Raw genomic sequence first — 21,398 nt, forward strand, 5'->3', positions numbered from 1 at the left:
TTCCTGCCCAGCGAGCCTCCACACCACGCGACTCCCGACGTCCTACTGCACGCGACGTCCATGCGAAGGCAGCGATCCGTAAGTGAATGCAAGATCTCTGCCCAGCTTGTCAGTCGTGACGAGTCACAATACCTTGACACGTGGCTGGCGTGGCGAGCAACGACATGTCTGAACACTTCAATCCCGCAGACTAGACCTTCGTCGAGCCGCTTGTCTTGGCCAAGAAGCTTCGCGTGCAGGACATGTCATGTACTCACGCTGGCGTTGTGCGCCGTCTGTCACGTTTGGCTGTTGCGACAGCTACCGACTACGCCAAGTCTGGAGCTTGGGCAGTACCTGGGCGTGTTGCTTGAAACTTGGTAGAGGTTGCCTGGCTCGCTCAACCTCAGACTCGACATCCGACCACAGCAAGAGGTGTCGTGTCTTTCTCTGCATCACTGCATCACATGCCCTTCTCCATAGGCGAAAAGTCCGGCGGTGAATGTCTTCCCGTTAGGTCATCTCGTCCATGATCCCTGTGCGCTTGAAGACCTCGGTTCACCCTGGTCATTCCTTGGCGACCGGACATGGACGAAGAGAACCCTCCTTGTCATTGCCATTTCAACCGGAGTTCTGAATCCGAGCGAAGACCTGCCAGTCCTTCTGCATGGAAACCAAGTGACAGGATGTCCGTCTTGGGCTAAAAAGGATCAGCGGGCTGCAGAAGAGCATGGCTCTTCTCCTTATCACACGCTCCCAAGTCAGGGTTTCACGACGGAAAGGCTCACAGGGCTGCGGTCATAATACGGTCATGCAAACTCCTTCACCGATCCGGAGACGGATATGTCGTATTACTCTGGCGTCAAACTGCTCCTCGACGCAGGTCACGCAGCCGCTTCTTTCAATCATTTGGGCATGAAACGAGAAAGGGGCGCCGATCCATCTGTCAACACCAACCACATAGACATGGAGACGAGACAACGTCCTCAGCTCTACGCCTCCGCCGCTCTCTACACATTCTGATACGTTGGCCAACATTTGCACACTGGTTGAGCTACGGGAGCACATCATGCAGCCCGTGTGCTTTGAGTTTGGCTTTCGCCCGCAGGTCATCCGAGGCGGTCGATAGACCGCTTAGTGACTTGGTCGCCAGGCCTGGTCTTGTCGACCCAACTCCGTCAATGTGTCAGACGATCATGATTTCGACGTCGGCGGTGATATGGCCGGCGAGTTGGGGCCCCTCTCCGTCATGCAGGCATTCGTGCGTCCACCCACGGCTCACTCGATTCTCTCGGGCCTCGGGGGGGGGGGCTCTCTCGCTGGTGCTCCCGCGGCGGATCCGAGACTTGTACGACGCCGTGTGTCGGCTGCTCCGCGAAAAGACATCTTCTGCTCCAGCCCCCATGGTCAAGAATCGACGAGCCACCTTTTCTAGTCCAGGTGACCCTTCGCGACGGCCCATATGCGGGTCGACTCGAACACCGTTTTGACTCCGGCGTCTTCTCATGCCCACCCACCCAGCCGACTGCAGAGAGCATGTACCGGCAAGGACGAGCGAGCGGCGGCGCCCTCGACAAGCTCCGTCCGTCCATGCGTTTGAACACACGGGGCATCCAGAACGCCCGCCCTCGCCCTCAACTGCTTGAGACGTACGTACATACTTCTACCTGCCTCCTCCGAACATCACGCTACGCAACTGGTGGCCACCCCTTCCTACTTAACCAGGGCCACCCACCCAGTACCTGCCTGCCTCGAGTCTGGCCGCTTCTTCCGCGTTCGCAGTCGTCGGCGACAGGCCGGTCCGTCCGCGCCGTCGCTCGGAGAGACTTGGTACGGCGTGACCTTGCGACGCTTCTCGACGCAAGGAGGGTCCTCGGGCGCGTCGGTGACGGCGGACACGTCAGGAACCGCGCGTCTCCGTGGAGCATCTCCGAGGAGGGCTTCCCCCCTCCCCAAAGGAGCCGTATCAACGGCAGGGGCACACACAAAACGACGTGGGTGGGCGGACTGGCCGCGCGTGAAGGCGTCAACTTTTCTAGACGGAAGTTGCGGCCGTACGACGATATCATGCTGCTCCTCTCACGTTGCCTGCTCAAGGGCCTGGATTAGTCGATGCCGCATGGTTGTACGAGGACCCTCGACGTAAGCCACCGTCGCACCAAAGTGCTGTTCCCCGTGCAACACCGTGAAAGTACAAGATTTAGCTGTACGGCCGCTTGTCTTAAACTTCATCATTGTAACATGTAAGCTACACATAACGTGCTAAACCAGTACATGTACAGAGTTACCGCTCACACACGGCGCTCCCCATAAGTCTGTTCCGTTGCCCCCCCGCCACCAACGTCTCATCCCCCTCACTGACACCCTCCACCACGCAAAACTCCGCATCACAACGATGCCATGACCGCTGCCACCTGACTCATTATCCCCCACCACTCTCGTCTTTAGAGCGGCAATCAAACAAGGCATGAAAGGAAGGAGAAGAAGAAGAATATAGAAGATGGGACCAAGAATGGAACGATAAACGCCTCTGCTATGACGTGCCGTTCAGGAAAAAAAGAAGAAAATGCCAAACCATGCCGCTGCGCCGGGTTTCGCATGCAGTTCGTGTGACCTTGACAGAAGGGAAACCGTAATGAACGTGAGGGCGAAGAAGAAACCGAGGAGAGCAGGGCAATGTTGCTCCCATCGGAGGCGCGCCAGTGTGCAGCTCGCGGCGGGTCGTGCCAGCAAAAAAGGGTGGTATCAATTCGGTGCAAGGTGCCTTGGATGCTGCAGAATCTGACTGCAAATGCAGGAAGGAGAAAAGCCGAGTCGCGTGGGAGGGGGGTGCGAGCCTCTGTCTGGAGGCGTACAAGTGTGGTCAACGTGGCCATCGATGTCATGTCAGGGTCGTAGCTGAGGATTGGCGCTTGACTGGGACGGTTTTGTGCTGTCGGATGCAGGAGCTGTTCGGGCATTACCAAGTCTCGTCATCAGAGTCCGCGCCGGGGTACTTTGGCATTCGCTTGAGCTGAGACAGTAGCTGGTCGAGCTCGCTCCAGTTGTCGTTGTTCTCAGCGAATTTGCGATGCTTGCGCGACAGGATATGCTACTCTCTCGTCAACGAAGAGTCCCTTAGATTCGTGTCAACAACGGATGGCTTACCTCGTCAAAGTCTCTGAACTTGTCCTGGCAATTCTCGCAGTAGCCCGGCTTCAAGTCCTTCTTGCTCTTCAGCGTCTGTGACTGTGCACGCTTGTCCCTGCCATCTGTGCGCTGGGAATCCTCATCCGGGGTCTGCACCGTTCTGGACGTCTGGCGGCCCATGTTGGTCGATCGGCTAGATGCAACTTCCATTGAAACCTCTGCCAGACGGCGGGAGCTGGGGTCCTGAGACGCAGGGGCCGCCTTCTGCAGCACTTTGCGCTGAAGGCCGTGAACCTCTTTGCTCGTGCCCGCTTTAACGCCGTTGATGCCAGACGTCGACGAGATCATCTGCGACCGGATGGCGGATGTAATGTTTGACGGCTGCATGCCAGAGGCCACAGGCTCCCCGGCAAAGAGTCGGCCGCCTTCCGCGCGGCTAATGAACGCGTTCTGCGGTCGGGAATCCGTCAGCTTCGGGGCAACGACCTTGGTGGGATTGTGCATTTCCGTCGGCGTGACAGCTCGGAGACCCCTGTTATGCCCGTCCTCCATTTCCATCAGCGTCCGCTTCCCGGTCACCGGCTTAACTACTGGCATCTCTGGTGGCTTCAGGATGGGGATCTGTGCCGCCTCTTCCCTCTTGGCCGCAGCCACCGCAGCGGCAGCGGCCGCCCGTGCCTTCTCGCGCTCTCGACTTCTTCGCTGTTCCTTGTCAGGGACGTCGATTTCCTCAACAAAGGGGCAGCGTCCGTTGCCGACGCTTCGGAACTGTGGCCACTCGCCATCCTGCTTGCTGGCAACCTTTGGATACTCGCGCACCATAATAGGCTTCTGCTTCTCGTCCATGTCCCAGACGTGAATAAAGGGCCCCTTGAAGTAGACCAGCTCTCTGTTGACGGCGGTTGGGTCTCGGTCCGAGGGGCCATTAATACGCTCGTTGTGCAAGAGCTGGAGCAGGTTCGGCTCGTGAGAGCTTTTGGACACGCCGTAGTGGTTTCGCACGGTTGAGTTGCGTGAAGCATTACCGCCCTGGTGCTCCGCCTCCAACAGCACCGACAGCATGTTTTGGAACTTCTCCAAGGGCCAGATCTTCTTGCCCATGTCCCGAGCCTTGTGCAAGATGTCGTTGTTACGAGCCCTGTTCCGCTTGGCAGGGTCGTCCAGCTGCTGCGACGACACAGACGCCTGGCGGAAATCAAGAAAGAGTTTCCGTCGTGCGGCGGTATTCCTATCGAGCAACGACGGGTTTATAGTCTGCGGCTGCTGTTCCTCGGGCTCATCTTGCTGCTGGCGCTGCTGAGACTGCTGGTGGTCCGACGCAGACGGCTCGGCGGCACCTTGGCCAGATGACTGGGGTCGCTCGGACGGGATCTGCCTCGTTGTAATTACATGCGTCACGTCGATCGAAAAGAAGGGTTCGTGACGCTGAGCAAGTGTCAGTTGACGGCCTATTGACCCGGGCGGGAGACGGGGCACATACGGCACCAAAGTACGTCACTCGCTTGACCAACTTTGCGCGGACATCATCAGGGATGCTTTCGAAGTAGAACACCATCTTGGGGAACTTGGCCTTGTAGTGGCTCCGCCAGACCTGCGTGTCTGCCTCCTGGCCGGTTCTCGTGGATTGAGCTGCGGGAGCGGCCCTCGAGACGCGGTCCCTAGACATCGTCTGACGAGCGGTCCCGCCACGCTGCACAAGAACATGTGTACGGGTCGCGGCGGCTGTTGCCGCCACCTTGGACGGAGAGCGGACGGGACGAGAGCCATTCTCAAGAGCCTGCTTCTTCACCGGAGGCGGCTGACCGTAAGCCTCCTCACGCTGGACGGTGGCGTAGGACCTCTTCTGTTTGGGATGCCCATTCAGGGCCGAGGGGGCTCGGAGAGGCGAGTTGGCGACATTGGGGTTGCTTGTGAGAGGAGCTCGCCGGGAAGACATGGCCACTAGAGGAGCTGGCGAAGGAGAGATGGAGATGGTGGCCATGAAGTAGGTCGTACCTCGGCACCATGCTCTGGGGCCGAAGGTCGACGGGGGGAAGAAAGGGTCCTCCAAAGGCGGTCCTTTTCTTCTTCCCGCTGCTTCACACAAGTCCAGGCGTGGACGTGGTCGCGTGGCTGTTGCAAGGTGGTTGTGGTTGTGGGGAGGGGGGATGGTTGGATGGAGGCTGGGGACGCAGACCGTGACAGCCCACCAGCACGCGACGCGGAGAACTCGACACGTCGTGCAGGGACGCGAGCAGCTATCGATGATTTGGCGGACGGATGACACGAACGGGAAAAGATGGGTTCCCGTGGAGGCCCGCGTCGTCGTCGTTGTTGTCGTCTCCGCACTGCACCGCACGGCAAGCCAGGATATCCCACCAAGAGAGGACGAACGGGTTGGCGGATGGAGGAGCGTGTGAAGAAAAGAGGCGTTGTCCGTTTTGGAGGAGCTTGCCGCTGTTGACGGGGCCCATCCAATTCGCGCCAGGCATAACAGCGCTATGCCTGGTTGGGCGCGACTGTCAAAAACACGCACGGGCCAGGCCGCCTCACCAGCAACCGGCTAACTGGCGGGGAGACGGCTTCAGTGCGGGCCGGGGGGTGTTGCCCCCCGCTCTTTGGGCCATTTGGCACCAAAACACAGGGCGGCCCAGGGCAACCGCACCAGCGCTGCGAGGGAGCTGGAGCCACCCACCCACTTACAGTACAGCACACAACGCAGCCCAGGCGCGCCTCAGCCTCACCAGTCAGCTGTGAACGTGTTAGTAATACCAATGAAAACACCTGGCCGCCCGCCCTGCATAACTCCGCCCAGCCTGCGGTGCGCGCCTGCATAACAGACGCCCGCTGCACAGCATTGCGCCCCACCGAACCAATACCTGCCCCTTCGAGAAATGCAGCAGAACCCAGGGCTGAGAGCATCGTCACCCCCAAGACCTGCAGCTACCGACGACCTCACACGATCAGATCACGACAGAGACCCTCCGGCCGTACGGCGCCTTGTTGCGTCGACTTTTCGCTTGCCTGGCTCCCCTTTATTCGGCGTCCAAGAGGGGTGAGAGCCTGTCGGCATTGTCCTGGCCTGGACTGCGCCCTCGTCACCCGCCCTTAAACATGCGCATACCACCACCTCCAAGAAATTAAGACGCCGTCCCTGAAATGAGTCTCTCACGCCCACCATTCCGGAGCGGCTCACAGTTCCCACTACGTCTCTTGACCTCTTCCCGAGCCACATCCTCAGCATCAACACGCCTCCACACCAGCTCGCGGAGCACCGCGAAATCGAGACCTAGCCATGCGACTGCTCCCGCATCGCGAAGGGCCTTTGCCTCCGTTTCCGCGGCTGACCTCAAGTTCGGCCAGCCCGTCTACGAGACGCATCCTCACATCCTGAAGCCAGGCGAGAGTAAGCCCACCTTCATCGGGCGTGGCTTTCACGATAGAGCCCGCCCTTGGCTGACGAGTCTGTCCAGTAACGCCAGGAATCACGGCCCAGGAATATGCCGACCGACGAGCCGCCCTGGCCGATGCCATGACCGACGGCAGCGTCGCCGTTCTCCACGCCGCGCCGCTGCAATACAAATCGGGCGCCGTCTTCCACCCCTACCGACAAGAGTCCAACTTTCTCTGGCTCACGGGCTGGAACGAGCCCGATGCCGTTGCTATCATTGAGAAGACGGGCCCCAATCGGGGTGACTACATCTTTCGAATGTTTGTCAAGCGCAAGGACCCCCGCGAGGAACAGTGGTCAGGATACCGCAACGGTATCGAGGCTGCCGAGGACATCTTCAACGCCGACGAGGCCGGGTCAGTGGACAGTGTAGAGACAGTGCTGCCGCAGATTCTCGGCGCGGCGAGATTGGTCTACGCGGATACGCAGGGCTCGCAAAGTGCACACACGGGCTCGCTCTGGAAGTTCCTGGCCGGCAGAGATGCTGGACCCTCCAAGACGCCGCTCTACCCCGTCATGAACAAGCTTCGGGTCGTGAAGAGCCCCGCCGAGGTGGCCAACATGCGCAAGGCTGGTCAGATATCGGGTCGGGCCATCACCGAAGCCATGCGGCAGCCTTGGGCTCAGGAGAAGCATCTCCACGCCTTCCTGGACTACCAGCTCAGCATCAACGGATGTGACGGCCCGGCGTACATTCCCGTTGTAGCGGGCGGCGAGCGTGCGAATTGCATCCACTACACGGTCAACAACGCGACGCTTCGCGAGGATGAGTTCATCCTCGTCGACGCCGGGGGCGAGTACGGTACGTATATTACCGACATCTCTCGCACGTGGCCGGCCTCGGGCAAGTTCTCGGCGGCCCAGCGCGACCTCTACGAGGCGGTGCTCCGGGTGCAGCGCTCGAGCGTCTCGCTTTGCCGCGAATCGGCGCACATGTCGCTCGAGGACATTCACGGCGTAACGGCGCGCGGGCTCGTCGACCAGCTGCGGGCCATTGGCTTCGACGTGTCCATGTCGTCCATCGATCAGCTGTTCCCGCACCACGTAGGGCACTACATCGGGCTCGACGTGCACGATTGCCCCGGGTTCAGTCGACGAGAGGTGCTGCGCCGCGGCCACTGCGTCACCATCGAGCCGGGCGTCTACGTTCCCGATGATGAGCGCTGGCCGGCGCAGTTTCGTGGAATGGGCGTGCGCATCGAAGACAGCATTTGCGTCGACGATGACTCGCCGTACATTCTCACCACCGAGGCCGTTAAGGAAGTGGATGATATTGAAGCACTACGGTCATAGTATCACCACGATGTAATCTATGCCGCCATGTATCATACCTATTCTGTACACATCGAAGGACTCAACACGTAAATACCAGCATGCGACCCATCCGCGGACAAGGTATCGCGTACCTTTCCACTGGACACTATATATCTACTCGTCTGTCGGCACGTAGCCAGAGCATCCCTGCTGAGACATGTCAGTGCGCGGGAGGGGACAGCGGAAGCAGATTGCCGAACCAGCAGATAGATACGTAGGGAATAGGCGCGAAAAAAGCCGGAGCAACAACAACACACGCCACATACCGCACACAGCACACACTGGGCAGTCGGTCAGTCCAGCGCCGCCCATGAAAGGTGGCCCATCGTCGGTCGTGTCCCTTGGACTCCGTACAGTACTGTATTACACGATACTGTACTCGTACGTACTACAAAAGCCGCACCCATTCACACGAGATGATTCGAGGCTGGCTCCACGGCCCGCCCGCCCCTGGCAAAACTGCGCATCTTCGTAGCGATTCGTAGTAGTAGTAGTAGTGATACGTGGTACATAACGTCGAGTAGATAGGTCACCGCACGGCGCGCTGCGCGTTCCCGCCTCGCAGAGGACGTCGCAGAGTTGCGGGTCTTTTTTTTGATTTTTTGCTGCCCGTGGCTGTTACCAACAAACACACTCAAGTACAACTGCACTACTAGTACTGACTGTAGGTACAGTATGGTGCTGCTGCTGGTGGTGGTGAGACGAGACGGCGTCTGCAATGTATGTCACCCGGACCACCCACCACGCTCTCGCAAAAACCCCGCGATCCCCCGCGACGGGGGCCTGGTCGCTGGGCGGCCCGCGCTTCCCACGATAAATGGACGGGCTTTCCCCCCATGACCCCTTTGCGGGGGGGCAGGCTTGCCCTGTGCACTGCGTACTAGACTGTACAGTATCTAACTTGGTTACTATCTATGAGAGCAGAACAAAGTACAGTACCGTACGCATGGGGGGACAACTGAAACTCAATGCCTTGAGTTGAGGCCTACCCGCATGTTATCTATCAAGATGGATCCGAGTCATGGGGCCCGGCACGTTATTATAAGAATAACCGCGGATCCGGCCTCGTGCGCGCCCAAGACTCAGTCAGTTACTTTGTCGGTGGCTTGCGTGCTCGTCTCTCGTAGCCCGCTGCCGTTCATTGTCCTCTTTCTCTCCGTCTCTCGCGATTTTGTTTGAGAAACAACCCAATCCCCCCCCCCCCTCCCTTCCCAACACCACCCATCGTCAGGGACTGGTATCCTTGCCGTATACGTTCTGCCTCTGCTGCAAAACGACAACGAAAAGCATATTATAGCACGATGAAGTCCAGTCTCGCAGTGTTGCTGAGCCTCTGCGCCGGCGCGGCGTGGGGTTACGAGACCTTTCTCGGTGTAAGTCCACGACCACACTGCACAACCAGCCTGCCTACCCTATCCTAATTCCCACCACGCCGCAAACGCAAGCAACGTACAAAGGAACGAGCCGAAGCACGGAATATAAAACAAACCCAACCCAAAAGAATCATGCTCAATTCCCCTCCCCTTGTCTCCTTTGCCCAGCGCTGTACTCTTTTCATCTACATAAACAGTATATACTGTACATACGAAGTAAAATGTCCGATCAGACCTCCGCTAACGCTTCGGTTGCCCCCCGTGGCAACGCTCCCTCCGCCTTCACCAGAAATGCAAGAAAGGGGCCTGCTACTTCCGCATCTCCGACAAAACGGAAGTCATCGATCCCAAGACCGGTGTCGTCAGGATAAGCGAAGAGTGGGAGACCCTGCCCTGTACTAAGCCCTGGAGGGTAAGTCCCCTCAATACGTGGTGATGAGAGAAGAGAACAAAAGAAAAAGGCCCCCGAGCGGAAGCAAACAAGGCAAAAAGGAGAGGCAAGGCCGAGCGAGCTATGGAGGGATATCAGTCGAAAACGAGGCGGAGACGACAGACGACGACGACGAAGAAGAAGAAGAAGAAGAAGAAGAAGAAGAAGAAGAGCCTGAATGACGTTGTAGAATGGACGCTAACATCATCTCTTTCTTTTTTTGTTTTGCGGACAGTGCGGCGATGATGACACTCCCTGCATCTACGACAGGCCAAGCAAGCTCGTTCGTTGCTATGGCGTACCGGAAAAACCGTCTTCGTCCACGAAACCGCCACCGTCACCGACCTCAACACCGAAACCGTCGTCGACACCGTCGTGTGAATGACATCGGCAGGGGATCATTGTCGCACTTGGCTGTCACAGCACTTGTATATACATGTACAGAGTACGAGACACGAGTACTAGCAGGCTCAGCGCGGGTGTCCCTCGTCGCCCGGCCCCCTGCAAACAATGCACTATTTATTTGTTGTCCGGAGATGCGAGATTCCTGACTTCGTTCCCTTGTAACACGGCTCTTAGCCGGCCCCCCTTTGTCTTCACGCCCATGCGCCTGCGTTCCCGAAAATGCTTGTCGCGATATACATGATACATAACTCACTCTGTCATCAATGAAGCTGCAATACCGTGGCAACGCCGGGGCTTCATGGCGTTGCTCAAGCCCGCAGCGCCGTCCGCAGGGTATACATAAACACGTAGGGGTGCACTACTCCGCACCCAGCTATGTCATCTCGAAGAGAGTCAAGTCGCACGGGCATTGTTTAGCAGAAGCCACGCGGATCAAAGAGCGTCATGCTATGGTTTGGCATCATCATGTCTGGTCGGTTTGCGTTGTCGAAGAGCGTCTCAAAGGCCTGCAGCCGACGCGCGAGCTGCTGATGCTCCTGCATGATGGTCTTGTTTCGCTGCTCGAGCTGCTGGATGTATTCCGTCGCCTTGGTCAGGACGGTACCCTATTTCTGCTATCAGACCAGCCTGGCTGAGACACCTTTGGGTGCTTGAACCACTCACCTTGCTCACTTTTGGTGTCCCTTGGTTACCACTTCCGCCCTCCGAGTCGGCATCCGCATTTGGCGACTGCAGCGCCGGGACGGCGTCGCGCAGCTCGGCAATCTTGACCTTGAGGTTTGTGCGATACTTGCGTTCCACGTCGTTGTGTGCTATCCGATCAGCCGACTTGGGCTTGCCTGTCTCTCCGTGCTTTTTGGTCGGGCCGGCCTTTGGGGCGGCTGGCTTCTTGCCCTGTTGCTTCTGTGCACCTTCCGACGCTTCGTCGCCCCTGGACGTCCACGACGGTGTCGCGCTCGGTCGCTCCGTGGACAGACTTGACCGCTTCTCGAACTCAGCGGGCGGGCGCGCACCGAGGCCGGCACCGAATCCGATTCCGAATCCGTTTGGGGGAATGAAGCTCCCGGGCATCCTACCCGTGTTGAGGGCGATTTCGAGGAGTCGCCTCTGCTCGTCAGGGCTGAGCGTATGATTCGCGCCGCGGGGCATTGCCTCCCAGATGTTGTTACCCGACATTTGCCGCGGCGTGGCCTCCATCATCGGTTCGGAGCGCATGCCATCGTCTGGCCTGCTCCATGCCCGAGGACTCGACTCGAAGTTCTTGTCTCCTTGGGGGGCCGGGCCTGCCGGGGCTGGAGGAACTCTACCGTCTATCGCGGACAGCTGGTCGCCGTGGTGCGTCGACTCGAAGGCATCCTCGTCCTCCGAAAGCGTGTGATCAAAGGCCGTGTCGTCAATGAAGTCCTCTTCTCTGAATGGCGCCACGGCAGTGGAGTAGACGCCACTGCCCAGGGCAGGCATTGTGCTCGCTACGGCGGCGGCCCTTTCCCTCTCTCAGAGTCAATAATGCATTCGCGTCGGGGAAGGCGAAGAGTTGTGGCAAAACTTGCCTGGTATTGTATATTGGGTCGTTGCGTTTGGAGTAGTCGATCTCGACGCTGCCCAGCCTGTCCCAGTCATCGTCAAAGTTGATCCAGTAGTCTATTGAGTCCAGGGCGGGCGTGTCGGGATCTGTTTTGAAACGCTTCTTGTCATGCACATCGCGGCGTTGGAAGCAGTCTGGCTGTTGAGCCTGGCTGCTCCCAGTGGGCGCAGACTTCCCGTCTTGCATATAGGGCGAGGCCACGGGTGGTTGAGCGAAGGACATGTCTGCGAAGGCGGCAATGGCTGGGTCGAAAGACGGGACCGAGATGTCCGAGGGCGCCGAGGTGAATTCAAAGGTACCGCTTATCCTCGAGCTGGAGCCCGGGTCCGGCGAGGTCCAGGCAGGAGCCTGCTGCGAGAGTTGAGAGGAGTCGGGTGAAACGATCGAAGGCGTGTACTCGGCGGCACTGGAGGGCTGCTGTTGTTCCTGATGCCGCTTGGCGGCATCTGGTTCCATGGTCCCAACCCGGCACGTATTAGACAGTTGCTGGCAGTCGTCGTCAGCACCTTGCGTCTCACGGGGCCAGCGGCGAGGGTGTTGCAAAGGGAAGGCCGGACCGTCGACGCCGAGGACCAGACGAGGAAGGGAAGCAGCCAAACGGCGAGGGGCGGGAGCAGGTTGGATGTAACAGTAGAGCTCCGCCGGGGAGGGGGTATCGCGTCGGCACCCGCAGTCGTTTGATGTAAGAAGCAGCGTGCTTGGTGTCGTTTGGGCGGACGAAGGCCGTAGCGATTGGCGAGCCGAGCAGGGACGGCGACGCACAGGCAGCGGGATGAGCAATTATAACCGATCCGACGAGGATGGCCAATGAGACATGGGCCGATTTTGACGTTTCGGTGCAGTCGCCGCGTCCTTCATGCAACACTGGTGTTATTGTGCAGGGCCGGCCAGCACGCACGCACTGCTGCGATGGGAGGAGTTGGAGGGGCGGGAGAGGAGAGAGATGGTCGTAGGCAAGCGAGTGGCAACGATGTCGGACAGGACCAGCAGGCGAAGCCCTCCAAGGGAGGAGGGTAGAAGAGGAGGGGGGGGGGGGAGGAGGAGGAGGAGGAGATGGGTGGGATGAGCTTTGCAGAGGCACCAAGCAGGTATTCGGGACCGCAAGGCAAGGCAGTGTTTGACCGACAAAATGATGGACGAACCCGACCCCTGGAGGCGTGCCGTGGGCAAAGTCCGAGTTGAGGCAAGGCAGGTACTAAGTTAAGAGGTGGTGGTGTCTTGTTGATCTGCTGTGGACAGACGGGACCGGAACCGCGGGCAGCCAAGGGACTGCCAGGTGGGCATGCAGACGACCTACACCTCAAATATGGGACGGGACGGGCCAAGAATGGGGAACGATCATGTGAAATGCGTGCGTGCGTGTGTGGGTTTGGCGAGCAAGCAAGCAAGACGCCGAGTCGGATCGAGATGAAAACACCTACCTGTATGTAGTACCGGAACGGCAAGCACACCACCGCTGGGTTGGGGGGAGGACGACGCCTTCCGTTACGACTCGAACCGACCTCGACAAAGCACGGAGGCCGAGCGCGGGAAATCAAGGGTCGACGGGCACATATACGGACGGTGTAGACGCAACACGGCACCAAGTAGGTATAGGTACCCTACCTACCTACCTAACCTGCTATACTGCACACGCAACTGGGCGACGAACAAACCCACCAGAGTTTTGAAGGGGGGGGGGAGGGGGGGTTCCGCCGGCGCCGCGGCGGATGAGAGCGGAGGGAGGGACGACGGTCAGGCAAAACAACAATGGAGCGGGACCCCGAGCATGCTCACGAGTTGCCTACTTCGTGCCTACCTTAACTTACCTACTAGACCTGTTACGCCGCCGCCGCAGGGGAAGTTCGCCGTAGCTCCGGAACAGCGTCCGCAGGGCCCAGGCGCTGCCGTGCGTCTCTTCCTTGACATTCTCGTCGCGTCACGCCAGAATGACGGCCGCCAGGCACAAAGGCTGGGCCCGGATTCGTCGACTGGGGTCGGCGCCGGGTCGGGGGTCGCCGGGGGGGTGTGGGGTGGGCATTCAGAGTTGGAAGAATTGCGCTGGTCGAACAAGAGAAGGGGAGGGGGGGAATAAAAAAAAATTGAACCAGAACCCCTAGCCCTGCCTCCCCACGCTGCAGTCAGTGACAGGCAACCCAGCCCTGACGCGGGTGCGGCTGCTCCTGCTCTTACGGCCCATCGGCGCACGCCAGAGCTACAAACACCCCACTCGGCCGCTCGCTGTGGCAGCCGCAGCCACACCCCAACCATGCCCTGGGAGCGCCCACATGGCACCTGGAGCACGCTGGGCGGATGGGCAGGCTTGGGCCCGACCGGGGATCTGGGACGGGACCTTGGGGGCGGTTCCTTTTACGGTTCGCGCGTCTCGGCGAGCGCGACCGACGGAACACCCAGGGCCGCGTTGCTGGTGCGAACCCGGGCGCAATCGCAAATCTGCCACGCCTACCTTATGATTGGCCACGTATGTAAGTTACGTACCACCTTCGTTCGGCACCGTGGCAGTCCACTGCCTTGTAAGTCTTCCACGGCGCCCGGCTCTCGCTCGGAAACAGCCACGGAAAGCGCGAGATGACTCCCACACGTTTTGTTCGACGTCGGCATGGGCATCATGATGCGGCGTGGTTCGCACCGCTGCGCTGCGGAGCCCAGTGACTAGCCCATGCGTAAGGGCGGGCAGTCAGTACGAATACTACATATACCTTCCCTCCAAGTACAGGTAGGCACGGCATGGGCACGTTCATCCAGCGCTCGCGCGGGTGACCCCGACAGTTGCGCCCCGCGGCTGTGGCGGTGGGCGCGAGGCCGCCCCTTCCCTGTCGTCAGTCGCCCAAATGGCCTGACTTTACGCCATGGACGGCAAATTGACAACGCAACCCCATGCACGCCCACCCAAAGTCGTATGATGGGCGAGGCTGGACGCTCCGCCTGCTTCCCATTGGCCCGCACCCTCCCGTCAAGCCCTTGGCGTCCTTGCCGCCTCAAGCAATGCCAGCCATTTCAGCCTTGTCCGGCTGTGTTGCGCTGCCTGCCGACTTGTGGGTGTGCCCATCATCTTTGTGGTGCAGAAGTGCATTCCTATCAAAGACCGTTCGTTCGTCGGCGGACAGGGCCCCAATAATAATGTCTTCGCCTTCGCCCATTGTTCGGAAGCGGCGACAGCAACAACAACCTCATCGACCGCGGTGACATCAGCCTGGGAGTTCCGACAAGGTGCGCAATCTAGATCTGCTAAACCCTCTTTCCAACAACACTTTTCCCCGAATTTTATCGTCGTTTGACACCCACTTTTCGCGATCGTTGGCCCCCAAGGTCGCATACCCTTTACCCTCCCCAATACGTATCTCCTCCCCCTCGAGAAGCGGCAAACCGACAGCAAATTCCCGTCTAAATGCCGGCCGTATTGTTTCCATTCGCCAGACCCATCAGTTCCTCTAGCGCTCCGCTCCACGACCTCACAGGAGCCCTTTGCAGATGAGAGTCCTCGACAAAGAGGCGCGGCCGCTTTATCAACTCTCCATCACCCCAACAGCGGCAGAAACCCTGGTGCCTCAAACATCTCGACGCCCTCCTCCCTCCTTGGTACGAAAAAGTCCGTAGCTCGGGAGCTCCACTTTATTGGATTGCACTAGCCCGTTGGTCCCCGTGTGCATTCATTCTTTAACGTCCGTACTCCGTACAATGCGCGGCGAATCTCGGCGTCGCAACAATAGCGACAAGTATTTTCGGCCAACTAGAACTGCCGAATGTGGTCTGACAAATCGCTGATTCTCGGTACTGACGGCCATTCTAGACGCTGTCGGCCATTCCAATGATACGAAGCATTCTCAACCAGGAGCCCTCCACGGCCCTTCGCCCCGTCCGCCACCACACATGGATGTTCGGCGGACAGCCTCCGGCACTGAGGGCGGGATCGCCGCCCGCGAAGACAACGCCCACGCCTCCCGATCCTTAGGGTTCTGTCGGGGGCTCATTGCCGCTCATCATTGTTCTCGGGCATCAGTTCGTGCCGGCGCGCGGGTGGACCATGGCACCAGGGCTGGCTCGATTTGGTCCCGTGACGATCCCGTGGTCCCGACTTGGCTCTCGTTGGGCCCATGGCCCGTGCCGGATGTCGCCCCAAAGCGGCAGCTGAACAAGGGCCGACCCTTTTCCTCCTCCGACGTCACGGACCGAGCATCGCTTTCGCGGCCCTGGCGCCGCCATTGGTGAAATAAGTATGTTGTTGTATTCGCTGGCCTTGGAATGACATCACAGAAGTGTACGCCGGCTGTAACGACACACGCCCTGCCGCCCGGAGACGTTGCCCTTCGGCCCTGAAGACAAGACCGGCAAACATTGCTGGGGTTTGCCAGTCAGAACCTAAGAGGAGCGTCCTTGGAGCCTGTTGCTGCGGAGTAGCTGCTATATTCGGAGTGGAAGTAGTCTCGGGGCCCATCCGAGGCCGGCGAAGGCGCAACTTGTGAGTTGGAGGCCTTCCACCCGTTGTGCTAGGCTTATGATATGGCAGGTTCATCCCTCAAGTCCCGTCTACTTTGACGTGAAGGGCTTTGGCAGGGTTTGTCGCCGTTGGCAGTCGCCACACATCTCTGGCTCTTCAATCACCCTGTGCTTGGCTGACGTTCCTTTGCAACCCTTGAAGAGCTGATCACACCGGTCGACCCCAAAGTATCCGATATGGCCACAGGCCCATCTCTTGTCCACCTGTGTGCACATTTCGTGCGGGGCTGTCACCCGGTCCAGGTCGTACCGGTGTCCCCAAAAGTGAGTCTCGCGTTATTGGGTTCCTCCGTGAACCGCTCTTTCGACGTGTCGCTCCTTGGTATGTACGCACAGCTGGCTATGCTTGCAATTCCCAAAGTGTCCGTGAGTGTCGTTGCATCTACGTCAGCTCCTGCGCGGACGGCCGTTGATGGTGTCGTTGCGCCCCAAGCCCGTCGCTCCTCAAAGATTTCCGTCGGTGATACCAAGTACGAAGTAGTTATGCGTCTGCCCGTTCTGGCGTCCAACGACTCTCTCTGCCTAGAGCGTGTCCCTGTGGCGGCTGTCTAATAACAAGCTCAGCTCACTGACAGCGGCTCCCGTGATGGCAGGAGCCTTAGAACATGGCGGCGGCGATGCGGAAGGGGCGTTCGCGAAACCCTCTGCGGGAGGGGGGCTGTCAGTGTTGTTGCAGATGCAAAATGGTTCCAGGGCCAACAGGTCCCCTGGCCAGGCCCCAGCCAATGACAACGTCGTCCCTGTACGGTGTGGAACCGATCGCAGATGGCCTCACGCAAAGGCAATCTTTCCCGTCATCCCCTGCAGGTTGACATGTCTCTTGACCCAGTCGGTCGAGAACAAATTACGTACATATGTACCTCGTATACGTCTCGACTTTGCATGCATGTCGACGATAACCTGCTGAGCTTGGACCAGGACACATCGCTGGGCTGGGTCACGAAAACCATTCCGAACCGACCAGCGCCAACACAAACGCCCAGTACGTAGCGCACGCCATCCATTGACAACGGCCACTCCTCCAAAATCTAGTGGCGCCAAAGGCGGGCGTTACCCCTCGATCAGCCGTGCTCCAACGGGACGGGCCATGTCCAGTCAGAGCACAGCCTGTGCCTCTCGCGTTGATGCGGGATCATAGGGTCGCGCGCGAGCCGTATTCCCCCACACGCGAACACAAGTACCAAGTGTAATCGAGCGTGGAACTACCAAGACATGTTCGTCGCTGGCCCGCCATGTCGGGCATTGACACCTCGACGATCAGCCTCGTGACTGTTGTCCTTGGCCTGGCAACATTTGCCGCTGTAATCCGTCACGTCTCAGCTCGCAAGCTTCATCCAGATGAGCCGACCGTCCTCCCGCCATGGATACCCTTCTTTGGCCACTTGGTAGGCATGGCGCTCGAAGGCAGCCGTTATATCAAGCGACTAGGGTAGGCACGCTGTTAACCACGAGTTTGACGTTTTGTGCTCACTCGCCGCACAGGCTAAGCCACTCGAGCAAACCCATCTTCACCCTCCCCGTTCTCGGGTCGCGCATATACGTTGTCACGGAGCCCTCGCTGGGTGCCGCCGTCCAACGAAGCGTCAAGGCGCTATCATTCACGCCCCTCGTGCCGGACATAACGCAGCGGGTTCTCGGACTAGACAGGGAAGCCGTACGAGTCGTTCGCCAGAATCTCGATCCGGAGCCTGGGGAGCCAAGGGGATTCCTCGCCGATGTCCGCGACCTCGTGCATGGCTCGCTGGGCCCAGGGGCGTATCTCAACTCCCTGAGTTGCGAGGCCAGCCAGGAGCTGTGCCGGCGACTAGATGAATATGCGACGTCTATCATCGGACAACCTGACCGCCAAGGGCATGCTATCCATCTCTTGGCATTTGTCCGTCGCATTGTCACCGTCGGCACTGCCAATTATCTGTACGGTCCCCGAAACCCCATCACCGGGGAGACTGACCTCGAGAACGCCTTTTGGGATTTTGACCACGGCCTGGGCGGCTTGATGATAGGCATACTTCCGTCAATGACGGCGCGAAACGCTTTCCGTGGACGTGAAGCGGTGGTCGCGGCACTTATCAGGTACATCGAAGCGGGCCACTACGAAGACGCGACACAACTTATCAAGAACCGGATGCAGATAGAACGACAGTACGGTTTCAACGTTGAAACCATGGCTCGCTCGAGCCTATCCTTCTTCTTTGCCGCCGTCGTGAACACCACCACCACGGCTTTTTGGGTTGCACTGCGCCTCTTCGCGGACGCGTCATTGCTGCGGGCGGTTCGTCTAGAGATTCAGGTCGCCTTGACTTTGAGCGAAGAGACGACAGGGCCCGCAACGATGAGCATCGCCATCCTAAGAGACAAGTGCATTACCTTATTGGCAGTGCTCAGGGAGAGCCTTCGCGTCGGGTCCGAGAACCTCTCCGTTCGGCTTGTCAAGGAGGACATGCGACTTGGGGGAAGGTACTTTCTCAAAAAAGGCTCCGTCGTGCAGATTGCCGGCGGCGTGATACACGCGGACAAGGCCATATGGGGCGACGACGTGGACGTCTTTGACCCGCAGAGGTTCCTCGGAGCCAAGAGTGCCTCTGGCATCCATCCCGCGGCGTTCCGCGGATTCGGTGGCGGTAGGACGCTGTGCCCCGGCCGACACTTTGCCACTACAGAGATTCTGGTGTTTGCGGCAATGATTGTGCACTCGTTTGACATGTTTTCCGCGGACGGCGGTACCGTCCGGGTCCCGGCTAAGAATGATCGTGTTATACCGGTGCATATTTTGGAACCGAAGCCCGAGGACTGTCCCCAGGTATTGCTTAATCCGAGACCCGAAGCGGGCATGCTGAAGGCGCTCAGGATCGTCGTATGAAGGGACATGGATGAGGGGCCTGGCAAACAATATGACAATTCCAGGCAATAGGAGTACACGTGACGGGATATAATGAATGAGCCGGTTCCCACCTGATGTGGTCTATTGAGCCGGGCGTGTGTTGCTGTTGGGGAAGGAACAAACACATATTGATACGGAAGGTACGACCTTCGCGCCAGCGGCAGAGGTTTTGTGGTCGCCGCCATTTGTTCGCCTCTGCCTGCTAGCAATAACCTTGTGGTTTCCTACGGGCGCTGACGCCGTGACTCACGAATGCCAAACGCGCACAGAAGCCAAGTGTGTCCCTATACCTGCTGCGCGGCTCGTTCATTCACTCCCATTCTCTCTAGGCATCGAGAAGTGCAGCGATGCACCACACCGCCCAACTTCATTCATTCATTCTTCCCTTCGCAACAAATTGGGGAAGTGGTGAACCTGCAACAAAAAGACCTCGCTGCAACGCCCCTCTCAGCATGAAGAACCCCGGAGGCTTCCTCTGCCGGCTATGGATCGCCTGTGCCGTATTCGTCTCTGCTGTCGGATTTGAGGCTGAGGCATTCTCATGGGGCAGCCGCGCCCGTGACTTGGGTTGGTTTGTTCTCGAGTATTGTGTGATTCTGCTAACCGAAACCAGATGCGTCTCCTCCGAGACAGACACAGACCTCGCTTCATGATTCTCCGAAGCCTTTGAGGCTCGGTGACAGACCAAACAAGTACGAGATTGCGCTGAGCGAACTCCAAGCGCTCGAATCGGAGCCACTGTGCCATCGCATTGCCGCACGCCTCCTGGTCAATAATTGTCAACTGCTCGACGGACGCGACGAAGCAACCGTCTTGACGGACAGCGGCAGACTCGCGCGCGATTTCGTGGACTCTTTCGCAGCTAGTCTAGCCATCTGCGACTTGGAACGCGGAAGTTTCTTGATTCCTAAAGACTGCGCCCTGTTCCGCGAGTCTGCCTTGGCAAAGGTCCCTGCGCCCGTTAAGCCTCACCTCCATGTATCTGCGGCGCAAGTGGACAAGTGCCTGCAGGGTCTTGCCCAGTCGGACTCGGCGTGGAACACGTGGGTGAGCTATCGTCACAAGGCGTTACGCTTCTGTGAGGCTGCGCGTTCCGAGAACGAGAAAGGTGAGCCCCAAAGCCAGCTCCGCACAGACTGCATACTGACTTGCCTCGTCAGACCAAAACATACACCTGTATGAGAGAATAACCAAGATTCTTGCGAAGCTCACGGATGACGTCGAAGCAGAGCTCGAAATACGACTGCATGTATTGGATACTAGACTTGCAGATACCGCCTCTCGGCTCGACCGCATCGCCCCCCACGTGGATGACCTGAGGGTCGGACTGTCCCAAGTCGAGAAGATTGTTTCTGAAGCCATCGCTCATAGCGCAGAGGTATTTGATTCAACCGTTGGAAGAGACATTTCTGTACTTACTCGATGCTAGGATACAGCAGCAACGGTTAGAGACGGGCTACAGGAGGCGCGCAACCTGCGGCAGCTGCTTGCAGCTCTCCTTGCGACTGTAGCGGAAAGTGAGAGCGGTGCACTCTCTCAACATCATGCGCTCCAGAAAGCCTCTAACCAGGCGCACAACGAGCTCTCGGTTGTGCTGACCAGCTTGCAAACGGCCACCGTAAACGCGATAGCCCTGCAACAGGAGCTTGTACGTACATCTTTTGGTCTTTGAGGTAGTGACACTAACGGCTCGTAGCTCGAGTCACAATCTCGTGCGGACGAAATATCTCGACGACAAGAGACAATAGAAGCGGTACGACTGTCATGGATCTGATCTTGGATGGATTTTGGCTGACCTACATGTAGGGCATGGAGAACCTCGCAAAGCTCGCCGATACCCTAGCGATCAAGCATTATGGCCACCAGAAAGCCTTGAGTGATGCTCAGGAAAGCGTTGAGCAAGTTCTCGACACGCTTGAGTCGGTTTCCACATCTGCCGGCGGTCTACGAAGCTCGATGAGTGGGCTTAGTATGACTAAGTGGTGGCCGTATCTGCTCTGTCCCGTCACTACCCTCATCGTTGGCTCGTATGGCCTTCCGCCATCTGCCATGAGAAACATGCTTCTTCTCGGCCTAGGTAGGCACCCATACACTGTATCGCCCGGGTTTGTGGATTAACACGGATTCAAGGAGAGGCAGCAGGCTTTATCATTACGACGGCAAATCAGTATACTTCATCCAAGACAAGCACGGGCTCGGTGAGCGCAGGCCTGCCGTTGAATCGCTCCAGTACATTAAACACGGCTTATTCTATTGATGACTTTACGGACCATGACTTGAGGCGTCGCAAATACTTTGAGACATTTTAGTTTGGGGCGGAGAGCAGGGGTTGAGCTTAGACGGATACATCCAGCATATTAGGACGCTGGGACAGC

General features: G+C 58.5%; 5 protein-coding genes across 5 annotated transcripts; 3 read left to right on the forward strand and 2 right to left on the reverse strand.

The window, feature by feature from the left end:
• Positions 1–2,127: 2,127 nt before the first annotated feature.
• Positions 2,128–5,504, reverse strand: DBF4 (Cdc7p-Dbf4p kinase complex regulatory subunit). Its single transcript, XM_047985711.1, has 3 exons — positions 4,589–5,504; positions 3,127–4,533; positions 2,128–3,070 (listed from the first exon to the last, which is right to left on the reverse strand). Exons 1-3 carry the CDS (start codon positions 5,087–5,089, stop codon positions 2,939–2,941), a joined length of 2,040 nt encoding a protein of 679 aa, XP_047841688.1. The 5' UTR covers positions 5,090–5,504; the 3' UTR covers positions 2,128–2,938.
• Positions 5,505–5,965: 461 nt separating this feature from the next.
• On the forward strand, positions 5,966–8,204 carry ICP55 (Intermediate cleaving peptidase 55). The gene is made up of 2 exons (XM_047985712.1): positions 5,966–6,493; positions 6,561–8,204. Exons 1-2 carry the CDS (start codon positions 6,247–6,249, stop codon positions 7,829–7,831), a joined length of 1,518 nt encoding a protein of 505 aa, XP_047841689.1. The 5' UTR covers positions 5,966–6,246; the 3' UTR covers positions 7,832–8,204.
• A 1,644-nt stretch (positions 8,205–9,848) lies between these two features.
• Positions 9,849–13,303, reverse strand: JDV02_004491 (uncharacterized protein). The gene is made up of 3 exons (XM_047985713.1): positions 11,611–13,303; positions 10,724–11,543; positions 9,849–10,665 (listed from the first exon to the last, which is right to left on the reverse strand). Exons 1-3 carry the CDS (start codon positions 12,099–12,101, stop codon positions 10,474–10,476), a joined length of 1,503 nt encoding a protein of 500 aa, XP_047841690.1. The 5' UTR covers positions 12,102–13,303; the 3' UTR covers positions 9,849–10,473.
• Positions 13,304–17,374: 4,071 nt separating this feature from the next.
• On the forward strand, positions 17,375–19,002 carry JDV02_004492 (Cholesterol 7-alpha-monooxygenase; the record flags this gene model as incomplete). The annotated part of the gene is made up of 2 exons (XM_047985714.1): positions 17,375–17,571; positions 17,625–19,002. 2 exons carry the CDS (start codon positions 17,375–17,377, stop codon positions 19,000–19,002), a joined length of 1,575 nt encoding a protein of 524 aa, XP_047841691.1.
• Positions 19,003–19,475: 473 nt separating this feature from the next.
• On the forward strand, positions 19,476–21,332 carry JDV02_004493 (uncharacterized protein; the record flags this gene model as incomplete). The annotated part of the gene is made up of 7 exons (XM_047985715.1): positions 19,476–19,590; positions 19,637–20,131; positions 20,184–20,401; positions 20,453–20,671; positions 20,720–20,776; positions 20,830–21,100; positions 21,154–21,332. 7 exons carry the CDS (start codon positions 19,476–19,478, stop codon positions 21,330–21,332), a joined length of 1,554 nt encoding a protein of 517 aa, XP_047841692.1.
• Positions 21,333–21,398: the final 66 nt, after the last annotated feature.

The sequence above is a fragment of the Purpureocillium takamizusanense genome, chromosome 3, assembly GCF_022605165.1.
Source record: "Purpureocillium takamizusanense chromosome 3, complete sequence".
Taxonomy (NCBI): domain Eukaryota; kingdom Fungi; phylum Ascomycota; class Sordariomycetes; order Hypocreales; family Ophiocordycipitaceae; genus Purpureocillium; species Purpureocillium takamizusanense.

Bases quoted from the DNA above. Each gene is read 5' to 3' on its own strand.
- DBF4 (XM_047985711.1), bottom strand. From the start codon at position 5,089: ATGGCCACCATCTCCATCTCTCCTTCGCCAGCTCCTCTAGTGGCCATG. The intron at 4,534-4,588 runs GTATGTGCCCCG...ACACTTGCTCAG, and splicing joins GAGTGACGTACTTTGGTGCC to CGTCACGAACCCTTCTTTTC. The intron at 3,071-3,126 runs GTAAGCCATCCG...ACGAGAGAGTAG, and splicing joins AGTTCAGAGACTTTGACGAG to CATATCCTGTCGCGCAAGCA.
- ICP55 (XM_047985712.1), top strand. From the start codon at position 6,247: ATGAGTCTCTCACGCCCACCATTCCGGAGCGGCTCACAGTTCCCACTA. The intron at 6,494-6,560 runs GTAAGCCCACCT...GAGTCTGTCCAG, and splicing joins CATCCTGAAGCCAGGCGAGA to TAACGCCAGGAATCACGGCC.
- JDV02_004491 (XM_047985713.1), bottom strand. From the start codon at position 12,101: ATGGAACCAGATGCCGCCAAGCGGCATCAGGAACAACAGCAGCCCTCC. The intron at 11,544-11,610 runs GCAAGTTTTGCC...AGAGAGGGAAAG, and splicing joins GACCCAATATACAATACCAG to GGCCGCCGCCGTAGCGAGCA. The intron at 10,666-10,723 runs GTGAGTGGTTCA...TAGCAGAAATAG, and splicing joins GGACACCAAAAGTGAGCAAG to GGTACCGTCCTGACCAAGGC.